Source organism: Propithecus coquereli, unplaced genomic scaffold, assembly GCF_000956105.1.
Source record: "Propithecus coquereli isolate 6110/MARCELLA unplaced genomic scaffold, Pcoq_1.0 Scaffold536, whole genome shotgun sequence".
NCBI classification, from domain to species: Eukaryota; Metazoa; Chordata; class Mammalia; order Primates; family Indriidae; genus Propithecus; species Propithecus coquereli.
This window is the reverse complement of record NW_012151241.1, coordinates 422,665-436,913: the sequence shown is the minus strand read 5'-3', so window position 1 is coordinate 436,913 and position 14,249 is coordinate 422,665. Positions and strand designations below refer to the sequence as shown.

The window sequence follows — 14,249 nt, the reverse complement described above, 5'->3', positions numbered from 1 at the left end:
AACAAAGATGGCAGAATGCTAAACAAATAACATAATTGGTCGGATGGCATAAATTTACCTTACCCTGCCCTGGTATGCGAGATGAATGGCTGCATGAAGTTCCAAGGCACAGCAGCTTCCTGCGTATATGCAAAGATGCAGTCACCTCTGGCCCACAGCACCAAACAGCCTAGAGGGCCAGCTGTGGTCAGGACTGAACCTTTGTGCAGCTTAATTCCTACAAGTCAACACATTGTCTCCTGATCTGCCCTAAGGAGAGACTCTGACTTGGCACATCTCCTGTCAAGCCTGGCTGGAGTCCAGGAGAGGACAGTGTGGCTGCTCTGAAGGCTGGAGGCAGAGAGCAGCCAGGCTGCTTCCTCACAACACCAACTATGTGAGGGAGAACAAATGTCTTCAGTCCTTGAAGCAAGGGCCCTGGAGCGGTGCAGAAACCATCCTCCAAAGAACAGCTCTGATCCAGGGCTGGCGTCATCCTTCGCCACAGGCAATTGCTCTCACCGTAGGTAATAATCAATTGCAGCAGAGAAAGCAGCAAAACCTCCGCAACCAATGGCCCCAGCCTTTAAGCCAGCTGTAAAGCAAACAGAAATGATATTACCTGTACTGACAGGGGCTGGGTCAGGATGCATTCACGAAAGGTTTGCACATCCACAGACGTTAAAAAAAAAAAAAAAAAAAAAGCTTAAGCGTTCTAAGTCACTCAGCCTATCACAGCTCTCTCTAAGACTTCAAGGAAGCAAAGCATATGATTTAATCCAGTGTGTTTTATCTAACTGTACATTGTTTAGCTTTTTTCATTCAAGGAATTAAAATTTCCAGTCTTATAGAAATAGCCCCTCACAGGCAGGAAACTGGTTAAGAACCAGCCCTTGGAATCAAATAAAAGCATATGGCCTTTTACCCTGATTTGTTTATGGAATAAATTCCTGGGAAGGTGATCAAAGCAGTCCTGGAGAGAGCTGAGTTTCTCAAGGAGGCCCTGACAAAGCTGAGCAAAGGGAAGACCAAAAGAGAAGTTACTCTACAAATTGTAAACGGCTTTTGACAAGCAAAAGCAGGTCTGCATGACAGCAAATCATCCTAACTCTCAGAAGATGAGAAAACAGCTTTCTGCTCTGCGTAAGTCAGGGCATGACACATGGAGAGTGGCCTAGCAACAACACTGCTGCTTCTAGGAAAGTCAGGTCACCGAGATCCCACCCCACACACTTGTGATGAATACGCCAACAGGGAGAAGGCGCAGGGAACTAGTTTGTTTGTTGTTTACAGCTGATAATCTAATACTTTCAGAATATCTGTACTTGGCTTTCAATAGACAGACATCCAAGAATCCTCCACTGCAGAAAGATATTACCATTATAATTTATATGCAAAATTGAAACTGACAATTGTCTAGAATTATTAAGAAAAATGCCTAAATACTTGAAATGCCTGGAGCAAAAAGTCAGCATGGTCTGCTATGGGGCTAGCCAGGGCTGAATGGACCTAGCCATGCTTCTGTACTACCCTGAATACCAACATACTCCAGGGATTACTCACTGTGAGAGTTTTCCCACATATTCAATATGGGGCAGCCCTTTTTCCTAAGATAAATTTAAATCAATGGTTCTTACGTGGGGGTGATTTGCCCCTCAGGGATCTTTTGGCAACATCGGGAGATTCTTTTAGTTGTCACAATTGAAGGGGCGCTAGTAGCATCTGGTGGGTAGAGGCCAGGGATACTGCTAAACATCTTATGATACATAAGACAGACCCAACCCCAGCAAAGATTTATCTGGTCCAAAATGTCACTAGCGCCAAGGTTGAGAAAACTTGATCTAGATACTAGCAAATTTCCAAAACTGAGTTAACACAGAAATGAACATGATTTATTTGTCAGAAGGGAAGAATATCAAGTGTCCCTGGAACACTCATACGTTTGGAAATGTCAACTTCAGCACGCTGTCCAAGGCCACAAAGGGAAACCATTTGAGTGATGTTTACTAACCTCTGAAACCAATGGCTCCTCCAGTGATGCAGCCACTAATGACACTGTTCTTCCAATCTGATTTTCCCCGGTACTGCGGGTAGAGAAGTGCAGTTTAGAGCCAAAGAAACAAGCCAAACGGATGATTAAGGAAAAACACACAGGGTTTCTAGTTAGCTAATTTAGTCTCTTCTCAAAGGAAACCTAATCTTTTCCAAAACTATAGTTCCTAAAATTCGAATGCGTTCACAGATGCTTCCTGTAGGTGGCACCAGAGTGCTGAAACCAAGTCCAACATTTAAGAAGTAACCAAAATTTCTGCTAGGGCTCTCCAATAAGTCTCATGTTTAAAATCATTAACTAACTATGCCTACAAAAAGTTAAGAAATAATGCAAGCCCATATTACAAACACACAAAAAGTTTACATCAGGGCCTTTTTTTATCGAAGTTCAATCTAGAACATATCTGATGTTTCTGATCTGCTTTCTAATATCATTAAGAGCACTTCTGTATAAAAGTCATAAGATGGCAGCAAGCAAAGATTTCTCAGAAGGCAAAGACACTTACAGATTCTACCAAACACTCAGTACAAGAAAACATGGCGCCCACAATGGCAAAATTTTTGGCATAGGACATTCCTCTCTGCCCCATGTCTTTAAGAACTTCTTTTGCAGTCGGCGTACGGTAAGGATCCTTAGGGTCAAAGCCTACGTTGGTATCAATGCCAGCAGTAAACACCCCAAATGCACCTCCCAAGACGAATCCTAGAAGCAAACACAGAAATGAAGATTTCTTTGGCATGTTTCCTGGATTACTGCATTGGGATCATGCTTGAAAGGATACTTTTGGGTGGTCACCAGTGCAGAGGACACCCCTCCCTTGCCACTCAAACTCTCCATTTGCTTGGTTTCCACATTATACAATCCAGGGTCTATCTTATCAACAGCATCTTTCCTGTCTCCTCTTGGATTTCTTTCTCCTTTCATTTCCCAACATTCCTAAAGATTCCACTTTTTTTTTTTTTTTTGAGACAAGAGTCTCACTGTGTTGCCCGGGCTAGAGTGCCGTGGCATCAGCCTAGCTCACAGCAACCTCACACTCCTGGGCTCAAGCGATCCTCCTGCCTCAGCCTCCCGAGTAGCTGGGACTACAGGCATGTGCCACCATGCCCGGCTAATTTTTTCTATATATTTTTAGTTGTCCAGCTAATTTCTTTCTACTTTTAGTAGAGACGGGGTCTCGCTCTTGCTCAGGCTGGTCTCGAACTCCTGAGCTCGAGTGATCCTCCCACCTCGGCCTCCCAGAATGCTAGGATTATAGGTGTGAGCCACTGCGCCCAGCCAAGATTCCATTTTTAACCCTCTGTTCTCTCTACGCTTTCTCATATGTAAACCAGCCACCCTCAAGTTCAGCTATCAACTTTGCAAAACACTCCCTTGACCATGGTGACATTCATAATAGTCATTTAGTAAGCACCATGTGCCAGATACTGTACTCTGGTGCTTTATAGTCACTGCCTCATTTATTCTTCACAATAATCCTGTGAGGTAGATGCTATTATCCTCTTCTTTCTATAGATGAAGAACCCAAGATTCAGAGAGGTTAAGTAACTTCCTGAGGGTCTCAAAGCTACCAAATGGCAAATTCCACTCTGCTGTCTATATCTGACCTCCCTGAGCCTCCTGTAATTTCCAGACAAATGCCCTCTCATCACCTCATGGTCAATACAAGTTCAATGAAATCACAGACACCTCCTTCCCAGACTTTTCTCCTTATTTATGGCTCCTTCTTTTCTATCACCCCAGTTCCAAACTTTATGAGCATTTTTTCTTTTTTTTTTTTTTTTTTTTTGAGACAGAGTCTCACTCTTTTGCCCAGGCTAGAATGCCGTGGCGTCAGCCTAGCTCACAGCAACCTCAAACTCGTGGGCTCAAGCGATCCTCCTGCCTCAGCCTCCCGAGTAGCTGGGGCTACAGGCATGCGCCACCATGTCCGGCTAATTTTTCTATATATTTTTAGTTGTCCAATTAATTTCTTTCTATTTTTAGTAGAGACGGGGTCTCGCTCTTGCTCAGGCTGGTTTCAAACTCCTGAGCTCAAACAATCCGCCCGCCTCGGCCTCCCAGAGAGCTAGGATTACAGGCGTGAGCCACCGCGCCCGGCCTTTATGAGCATTTCTGACTGTTTCTTTGCTTCCCTTTACAATTAGTCAGTCATGAAAGATGGCGAAATCTTTTGCCTTAGTTTTTCAAATATGTCCCTCCCTGTCTATGTCCACAATTACCATCCTAGTCTCCAGCTTTTATCACTTCAACCCTGGAGCACTACAAAGACTCCATTCATTATTTCAACAACTATGTAAGTGATTTATTAGTGTGAGGCACAATGATAAAGACCCAGTCCCTGCCCGCAGGAAGCTTCTAGCAAACTTCCAATATGGCTTTCCCATTCAGAGATTTTTCTTCACCACACTCTGTCTTGATTCATCGTGTTCATTACCACTTGTTACTCTTCTTAAAAAAAAAATCAATTACTGCCTAAGCAAAAAGCCCAAATCCTCCACTCCACCCAACTTGAAATGATATTTCTCTTCTTTGTCTACCTGTATTTTCTCAATCTTTCAAGCGACAGCTCCAGTTTCCCCTCTTCTGTGGCCTTCCACAACCAAAAAAGATCTCTTTCTTCTTTTTGCTATACTTTACTTTTTTTCATTTGCATTCTCACTTTTGCATATTCATTCCTTAAAAGTCTTTTATTTTCGGCTGGCGCGGTGGCTCACGCCTGTAATCCTAGCACTCTGGGAGGCCGAGGCGGGCGGATTGTTTGAGCTCAGGAGTTCTAGACCAGCCTCAGCAAGAGCGAGACCCCGTCTCTACTAAAAATAGAAAGAAATTAATTGGACAACTAAAAATATACAGAAAAAATTAGCCGGGCATGGTGGCGCATGCCTGTAGTCCCAGCTACTCGGGAGGCTGAGGCAGGAGGATCGCTTGAGCCCAGGAGTTTGAGGTTGCTGTGAGCTAGGATGACGCCACGGCACTCTAGCCCAGGCAACAGAGTGAGACTCTGTCTCAAAAAAAAAAATCTTTTATGCTCAGCAAGATTTAAACTCATCCACAAATATGGTCAACCCTTTTTTCCCTGCACACAGGAGGGACACTGTACATTCTCAAATTGTCAAAAGGTTTAAGAAAAAGACAAAAAGGCCAGGGCCATGGCTCATGCCTGTAATCCCAGCACTTTGGGAAGCACAGGCAGGAGGGTCGCTTGAGGCCAGGGGTTTGAGAACAACCTGGGCAATATAATGAGACCATGTCTATACAAAAAAGAAAAAGAATTAGCTATGTGTGGTGGCACGCACACCTGCAGTCCTACCTACTCAAGGAGGCTGAGGGAGGGGGTCATTTGAGGCCAGGAGTTCAAGGCTGCAGTAAGCTATGATCGTGCCACTGCACTCCAGCCTGGGCAACAGAGTGAGACCCTGTCTCTAAAAAAAATAAAAAATAAAAAAAAAGAAAGGGGTGGGAGGTGGGGGAAGGCCAAGTCCAGACGTCCAGACTTCGTTACCCCTCTTGCTGGCTGCTCTCTAGTCACACTGGCCTTTCTGCTTTTCAAACCTCAAGGCAGTTGCTGCCTTAAGTACCTTTGAATTTGCAGTTTGCTATGTCTGCAGCACTATTCTGCGGGGTTCCTTCTCAACATCCTTCCCTATATAATAAAATATTAGCTTTATGAGAACAAGACTCTTGTTTTTCACCCTGTATTCCCACCACCTCGTTGAATGAATAACTACTAAAGTGAATGAATGAATGAATGAAGTCAACCATTTTATAACTTCTAGGCTCCAACCTTAGTATCGATTCTCTGATCCAATTTCCATAAGCGAAAGCTGACCATAGGGACAGGAGAGACATTGCACTGAACGAGGAGGAGGTGTAGTCAAGGTCGAGACCCGCAGGTCCCTCGCCTCTCAGGCGCGTGGTCTTGGCAGAGAACCCCACAGCCGTCCAAGTCCTCAGCCTCCCAAGGGCCCCACTCGCCTCGCCTCACCTCCCACGCAGGCCAGCGCAGCCTTGAAAGCGCAGCTTTCCATCGCCTTCTCGATCATCTTCTGCTCCTCACTCTTGGCAGGGCTCGGGATCCCGCCCAGGCTCCCAGGCTCCAGGAGCCGGGGCTGACGCTTGTCACCCACCAGGTATTGCAGAAGAAGGCTGTACTGCAGCGGGGCTTCTGTGGAACCCGTCGCCGCAGGCGCTGAGCCCCCGCCATTGGGGGCTGTCGCCGCCATGACAGTAGCTGCCCAAGCAACCCTCGCGTCCTTCTTCCCACAGCAGATTCCACAAGCTTCACATTGGGGCCCTGAGGGGCTGGCCACAGTACCGCAATAGCAGATTCGCCAATGTGGGTATGCTGTGGAAGCAAAGTCGGTCTGTGCACACCTGCCGAGAGAGCTATCACGTTTTCTAAAAGCGTCTTGTGAAAACTGAATTAGGTTTGTACATCTTTTCCCATGGCGCAAACAAGATTCAGATTCGTCAGAAAGCGGCTGTAGCGCGGTGTGTGCCGGGATTTATAGTTCTAACCCAAACATCCAACTACATTTCCCAGGAAGCCTTGCGCGTGCTCTCGCGCCTCGGCCTCGTCTGGAGCATTTGGAGCTCACTGGAGCAGGGAAGAGAGGCCGTGTGCTCGCGAGGCTGCAGTACGCCGGGGCGCCGGCAGGGCGCGCGCGCGCCTTACCACTACCTTTCCAGCCTGAAACTGTAAGAAGGCGGTGAGACTGTGTCCTACCTTCCTTGCGGTTGCTGTGGAATGTAAACGATGGAGGATGCTTTGGAGATAAACGTGAAAGCATGACGTAAGTGTATGCAATAAATGCTTTGTTCAACAACTAAGCCTTTGAGGAGAGAGAAGGGCCCAAAAAATGAGTGAACAAATGAGTGAAACTCTCCAAGCGTAAGAAAAATCAGGGACGAGAATGGGAAGTGGAGGTGGCTGTGGCCGATACTCACTCCAGTCACTTGTCAGTGGAACTAGTGATGTAAGACTCGTATTACCATAAAAAGGCAAATATATATTAGGTTGAGCCAATTCGAGTGTTTACCAGCTTGCAAATTCAATACCTATAGGTAAACTGTGAGATAGTACTGTGTATGGACCCAGAAAATTTTTTGCAGTAGTTTTCATAATACTAAAATAGACCCCAAACTATTGTATTGGTTCAGACTAGCCATTTATTGGGGTGTTTCGGTTAAGAGAAACATAAATGAAAACAGAAGGTGGTGAGGGTACCCGTCAACATAGGCAGAGATGCTTCTCTGGTATCCACAGTTCTCTATGCTGCATAAAGGACATACGCTTCACCCCGCTTCTGCTCCCACGGGCTGCTGCATGAGCTATTCCTGAGGTCCCCAGTAACTTCCTATGTGTCAAATCTAATTCACACCTCATTTGCTAGACTTCTCAGCTGCATTTGACAGTGTTGACTCCTCCCTCCTTCTTTGAAGTTTCTTCACAGCTTTGGTGGCACCCTTCTCTCCTAGTTCTTCTGCAGCCTCCCCAGTTGCTCTTCTCAGACTTCTCTGCAGGCACCTCTGCCTGCCCCTTTCCTGTTGGTCCTCTAAGGGCTTCATCCTCTAGGCAGCTCACTCTACATGGGCAACCACATCCACCCTCATGGCTTTTACTACTACCTCTACTGTGGCAGTGACTCTTAAATCTTTATCTCCAGCTTAGACCTTCCTCATATGCACAAGATTCAGACATTTCCCATAGGCACCTCTAACTCAACTCACCCTGCCAACCCCCCTGTCCTTGCAGATGAACAAGGGGCCCAGCACTCAGATTCATGCTGAGATCTTAAGAGCCAACAGTGGGTCTAGATGTTGGGAAAGGCTCCCAGGCTAGTCCCAGGTAAGGCAGCCTTGCAAAGCAAAGAATGGCCTAAACAGCTAATCCCTGGGACCAGTTAGAGGGCAATAACCAAACCCAAAAGGAAGGGTCTGCCTCAGAGTTCAGGAAGGATTCAAGGTACCAGGTAGAGAAACTCCCTGTGGCAAAAGTACATGGGGGAGGGAGCCTTTTATAGAACATCTTCCTTGGCCCAGACCATGGATGGGGAGGGAACAGACACTGATCTGGTGTCTCCCTCCCCCCATCTCCTTCCATGGCTGGAATGGGTTTCATCTGATGGAAATCTTGACCCTCTTCAAATATATTCTGAAAATGAGAAGTGGTTGCCCATGTCTGTTTCCCTGGGCTGAACCTGTGCCAGACGTCTAGGGACCTTATCTAGCCATGGCATCGTTGGGAATCCAGCAGCTCTCATGTTACAGCTCAGTTCTCCACCCCAGGCTGTCTGCTCTGGCAACAAGGATATGGGGTTGGAAGAGCATCTCAGTGGGTCAGAGAGAACAGGGGACAGTTAAAGATGAGTTAGAGTCACAGGAAGGGTTGTAGGAAGAGTCAGAAGGCTCTGAGTGCATGACCCATCCCTTGAAGGACTCCCAGTGGTGGCACAGATGGGTGGTGTGCTCGGGGGTGGGGGGGAGTCTGTGAGACCCCAGCCGGCCTGTAGTTCTTTCAGGTGCTGTCTGGCTGCGGGTATGTCACTGGAGCCCAGGAGTGAAAGAAATAGCATGAGTGGGGATGGGATAAGGAAGCCCAAGTTGAGAAGTGCAGCATAGGGCCGGCTGGGCATGGTGGCTCAGGCCTGTAAGCCTAACACTCTGGGAGGCCGAGGCAGGAGGATCGCTTGAGCCCAGGAGTTCGAGGCTACAGTGAGTTGTGATCACATCACTCTACTGCATCCTGGGCAATGGAGCAAACCCCGTCTCTTAAAAAAAGAGGAAAAAAGATGTTGGCCAAAAAAGCCAATAGCATAATTGATACAACTGAGAGATGAGAGAGTTGTGACAGGAAGTGAGGCATCTTCATTTGAAGAGTCTCTGGGGCCCCAGGAAAGAAATGGGTGGGACCTGAGGGGCCCTCCTGTAAGGCAGTGTTGACATACTTTTGGGACACCTTGTGCTGGGCTCAGGATGGAATACACTGCCTGGTAGGAATGGGGACCAGATGGTTACACATACATACGTGAGGGAGTGGAGTGGCTCTTAGCTTTTCTTTCCGAAGTCCTTTCCCTGCAAGAGGATATGTATTATCCCAAATGGGGTTCACAGATGACATAGGGCTTGACACTGCTGACTGCAGAAGATGGAATGAAAGCAGAGGGTGTGAGGACTCCAGCCACAAGAGTCGTGGGGTCCCGTGGGCCGCAGGTGATGAATAGCATCTGTCAGGCTCTGGAAAGTGTCTCCCCCACCCCCCGCAGCTCTGAGGTACTGTTGGTCACCCCCCTCTCTCTCCACAGTGAAAGTCACTTATCAGCATAATCTATTCTTACTCAGGGGTGGGGGGTGTCTTGGCCTGGTAGGGAGTTAGGCTTGCTGAACCAAGGAAGGCTCAGTCCATGAAGCTGCCCAAGGCCACCACTCTGTATCAGTGCTTCTCAACCTTTCGAGAGAGCGTCAGAAGCTCCTGGAGGGGCTGTTAAACTCCTGAGTGCTGGGCGCAGAGTTAGTTTCTCAATCTGTAAAGTTGGGGTGGGCAGAAAAATTTGCATTTCCCAGGTGGTGCTGCCACCGCTGCTGGCTGAGGACTGTGTTTTGAGGACCACAGTCTGTATCATTGTCCACAGTTACCTCACATTGGAAGTAGACTGACAGGACTCAGAGCTCCATTGAGTTGGGGACAGCTACTCATTTCACTGATGTCTAGAGTGCATGATGGGGCCAGGGTCCTTCAGGAGGGTTTCCCTGAGATGACGCGAAAGGTGGCGGACTGCGTTTCATTTCTCTCCTTAAAGCAAGTTTGACTTGCTCGAAGGACTGGAGTTCAAGGATCTGGGCTAATTTGTTGTGGGGAAAAAAGTCACCAATTCCTACCTGGGCACTTGTTTGGCACTGAAGTGAGAAGTTCATCTGCATAGTGTAAGGTTTTTGGATGGTCCCGGGTTTTGGCACCAAATGTAAGGTTTTTGGATGGTCGGCGCCAGAGAAAGAAAGACGAGCAGAGTGAAAAGGGCAAGCAACGAGGCTTTATTGGGGGAAGGGGAAAAGGAGTGCTCCCGGGCAAGGTTCACTGGTCCCGAGAGAGGGGGCCAGAGAAGTCGCACACCCGGAAGTGTTGAGCAGACTTATAAAGGTTTTAGAGTTGGGGGATGGGGGTTTTTCTTCCGTGCGAAGTTTTGGCGTGCAAAGAGGAGAGTTCTATGTTACAGTATTAGGGCGGGTCTCATGGGCTTCTCTTTTTTCTTTAGGGAGGGGAGGGGTGCCCGCCACCAGCCTTACACATAGGTCTTGCAGTAGTGCCCCCAAAAGCCCAGATGGCCACCTCCTGCCACAGGAGACTGACAGGCAGTTTGATTCTCAGGAGGCCTTGGGAGCACTCGCCCAGGGGAAGACCCAGACAGAGGCAGACCCTCTTCTCTCTGCCTTGGCCTCTAGGCACAAAACCATCAGCAGTTCCTCTTCCCACTCGCCACTCCCCCCCATCCCAGAGCTTTCTGTGTCCCGGTGGTGTTTTCTCAAGGAGAAAGGCGTGGAGGTCCCACAGGTGGAGATGAAATTTCCTAGGCGTGGCACACAGCAGTGCAGCTTCACTGTGGCCAGGACACAGGCCAGACAAGTGGAGTTGGGTATTTTTTGTTTTAACTTCTTCAGCTTGCCACAGCTGAGTCGCCTATTACTCCAGAGCACCCCTGACCTGCAGGGAACGCTGGCAGGTAGGCCTCCAGTCATACAGGGGAATAAGAGCCCGGCTGCCTTGGACACCTTGGGCCTCGCTGCCTCATTGGCACGAGAAGAGTTTGTAGGATTTTGAGTAGCACCAGGACACCGGATGCTGAGGCCAACCTGGGTTTTAGGGGGAAACTCCCATCCCTCCATCCCTCCATCCTTCCTCAAGAGAAGAGACCTCAAGCTGGGCTCTCTGAGGTCTGAGGAGGCAGCACCTGTGAGTGAGGGGGTTGGTGTGAACTTGGGTCAAAAGAACTGAAGCCTCAAGCCCCAGTAAAGGGGGCCTCAGAAAGCAAGAAATAGCCTGAAGCCATTGGGGGGCAATCAGCAAGAAATCAGACCCCCAAATCAGGCTCCCAAACGAGGTCAAAGGAAACAGATTTGAAAGGCAGGCTAGAGGGGCACCTAAGGGGTGTGGCTTTTATTGGCACCCACAGGTGGCAGCTGTTATGAGGTTACAGGGTTCAGGTAAATGAGAATTTATTTTGCTCCTCAAACCCGCCCTCCCTAAGCGTCCTATCTGGGTGAATGGTGATTCCAGGCATTCTGCTGGTCTTAGAGTCCTTGCTTTCTGCTCACCCGCATACCTTCCAAATACCTTTCAAACCCATGCCTCCCTTTTTGTACGCATTTCCACTGCCTTTGGGTGGACTCCCACCATTTCTCAATTAACAGATTCTTAATTGGTCTTTGTGCCTCCTGCCTTACTCTTCTCTAAACCATCCACAGAATGATCTTTTAACCCATAAATGGGATTGTGCCCCCTGTTCCGAATGCTACTTCGTGCCAGGATAAAAATCTAAACTCAGTGTGTTGCTTTTACAACTCGTGCCCAGATGCTACCATGTAAGTTTAGTTCTCATTCAAATATTCCCAGTTGTCTGCTCTCAAAACTCAATTTTGGGTCTGGAAGTGATGACTCAGAATCATTCTTAACACTTTGTGTTCTTTGGTGTTTGAGAGCTGAGTTTGTGCCCTGTCCTCAATCGAGTGTCAAATGTCGGGATGTATTCACTATTATTATATCAATTATTTTTTATTTTGACTTACAATAGCCTGCAGAGTTATCTTGTATTATTTCCAGTGACAGATCCTTGGATTCTAGCCAGTTTTTGGTGGGTGGTCTTAATATTCTAGAGCAGATTTCCTCCATACTGTAATTGTTAGGATGTTATATTTACTCACTCATACCTAACAATCCAGATTTGCTTACTATCTCTTCAGCTTTGCTTACAAAAAAGCTATTGGAAATTTGGCAAGCAGTCCGACTGGTGGATTAGGGAATTGTTAGGACCTACTTCTGACTTCGGTAATGAATCATATAGTTTGGCCATATCTGCACTAGAGTCACCTTGATGACTACTGGGGGCACAAATTGTGATCCTAAGGTCAGCAATATGCATCATGTTTTCTCTAGCACCTTGTACGTCTACAAAAGAGTTAGGAAACTTCAAGAACTAGAGACCAGACTTGTCCTGCTTTGCTTAGGGATGAAATGAATAATCAAAAGAACAGTAGTGGTGGCTTCCCAAGGTTACATGTCAAGTTGGTGCCACACTTCTGCTAGAGCCAGCAAGAACACAGCTCTTCTCTCCCTTCCTTCATCTTGATCCTTGTCAATCTCACCTCCATATGTCGCTTCACTCACCTCTCTCTCAAGCAATTTCCCTTATCATATCTGCCACAAAAGACCAACGTTTTGAAAAGGAAAAGATAAAACAGACATAAAAACTGTAATATAGTATTAATCTACAGGTAAAATCGTTTACGAGGAACTCTCAATTAAATGGGCTAAATCTCTTGTTTGAATCCATTTTGATTCAAATTTTGTTGAATCCATTATTTCCTGAACTGAGTAGACTTGGAAAACTTTTACCATCAAAATGTTCATTTTATATTGACAGCTTTGTTATGATGGAATTTGATATTTGTGTGTGTGTGAGACATTTTTTTCTCTTTCATTCTGAGATGTCCGGCTGTATTTTAAGTATTTCTTTCTCCACTTACAGTATCTTATCTTTTGAATAAGTTCATATTCAAAAATTCAAAAGTATTTTCTTCTTGGACTAGAATAAAACCTTCCGTATTTTTCTCACATCTATTTCTAGTCTTCCAGTTCCCTTCCCCAAGCAACCTGTTACTATCTCTTAAATGTCTTTCTAGATATATTTCGTGCATATATAAGCATTACATTTGTGAATATGTTTTTTTCTCCATCCAGGAAGATTACAAGTGGTTGTTTAGTATTTCCTCCCTATTCTGTACCCTACTTTCTCTTGTGTTACATCTTTTAGATGTTCCATATCAGTGTATGTGATGGTTAATTTTATGTGTCAACTTGACTGCGCCCACCCTATCAGGGTGTCCAAATATTTGAAGGCAACATAGTTCTCATTTTGGTGTGTTATTCTGGCCCATTCATTGAGTAACCAAAAAAAGCTTCTGGTTTTAAGTGGAACGCAGAGCAAGAGAAGGCTCTGCAATGGGTTGAGACTGCTATGCAAGCTGCTCTGCCACTTGGGCCACATGATGCAGCAGATTCAGTGGTGCTTGAAGTGGCAGTGGCAGGTAGAGATGCTGATTGGAGCCTTTGGCAGGCCACGTAGGTGAATTGCAGCACAGGCCCTTAGGATTTTGGCACAAAGCCCTGTCCTCCTCTGTGGATAACTCCTTTTGAGAAACAGCTCTTGGTCTGCTACTGGGCCTTCATAGAGACTGACACTTAATCATGGGCCACCAAGTTACCATGCAGCCTGAGCTGCCCATCATGAGCTGGGTATTTTCTGACCCACCAAGCCATAGGTAGGCGTGCACAGCAAGGCAGTACATCATCAAAAGGAAATGCTATATGCATGATCAGGCCTGAGCAGGCCCTGAAGGTACAAGGAAGTTATGTGAAGGAGTGACCCCAAAGGCCCTTGGCTGCCACTCCTGCTACACTGCCTTCTCTCTCCCAGCCTGCACCCGTGGCCCCATGGAGAGTTCCCTACGATCAGTTGACAGAGGAAGAGAAAACTCAAGTGCCAGTTTACTGATGGTTCTACATGGTGTGCAGGCACCTCCTGAAAGTGAACAGCCACTGCACGGCAGCCCCTTTCTGGCACATCCTTGAAGGACAGGGATGAAGGGAAATCCTCCCAGTGGGCAGAACTTTCAGCTGTGCACCTGGTTGTTCACTTTGCTTGGGAGGACAAGTGGCCAGATGTGTGATTATATACCAATTCAAGGGCTATGACCAATGGTTTGGCTATAATCAGGGACTTGGAAGGAACAGGATTGGAAAATTGGTGACAAGGAAGTTTCGGGAAGAAGTACATGGATAGGCCTTTCTGGGGAAAAAAACATGAGGGTGTTTGTGCCCCATGTGAATGCTCACCAAAGGGTGACCTGAGCAGAGAAGGGTTTAAATAATCAAGTGGACAGGATGACCTGTTTTGTGGATACCAGCGAGCCTCTTTCCCTAGCCACCCCTGTCATCACCCAA

The 14,249-nt window shown here is 46.9% G+C and overlaps 1 protein-coding gene across 1 annotated transcript; it reads right to left on the bottom strand.

The window, feature by feature from the left end:
• Positions 1–6,287, bottom strand: TIMM22 (translocase of inner mitochondrial membrane 22 homolog (yeast)). The gene is made up of 4 exons (XM_012657293.1): positions 6,021–6,287; positions 2,538–2,734; positions 1,991–2,063; positions 1–574 (listed from the first exon to the last, which is right to left on the bottom strand). The coding sequence occupies exons 1-4, from the start codon at positions 6,256–6,258 to the stop codon at positions 498–500; spliced, it is 585 nt and encodes a 194-aa protein (XP_012512747.1). The 5' UTR covers positions 6,259–6,287; the 3' UTR covers positions 1–497.
• Positions 6,288–14,249: the final 7,962 nt, after the last annotated feature.

Bases quoted from the DNA above. Each gene is read 5' to 3' on its own strand.
- TIMM22 (XM_012657293.1), bottom strand. From the start codon at position 6,258: ATGGCGGCGACAGCCCCCAATGGCGGGGGCTCAGCGCCTGCGGCGACG. The intron at 2,735-6,020 runs GTGAGGCGAGGC...GTTTGCTTCTAG, and splicing joins TGCGCTGGCCTGCGTGGGAG to GATTCGTCTTGGGAGGTGCA. The intron at 575-1,990 runs GTTAGTAAACAT...TTTGCTTTACAG, and splicing joins AGGAGCCATTGGTTTCAGAG to CTGGCTTAAAGGCTGGGGCC.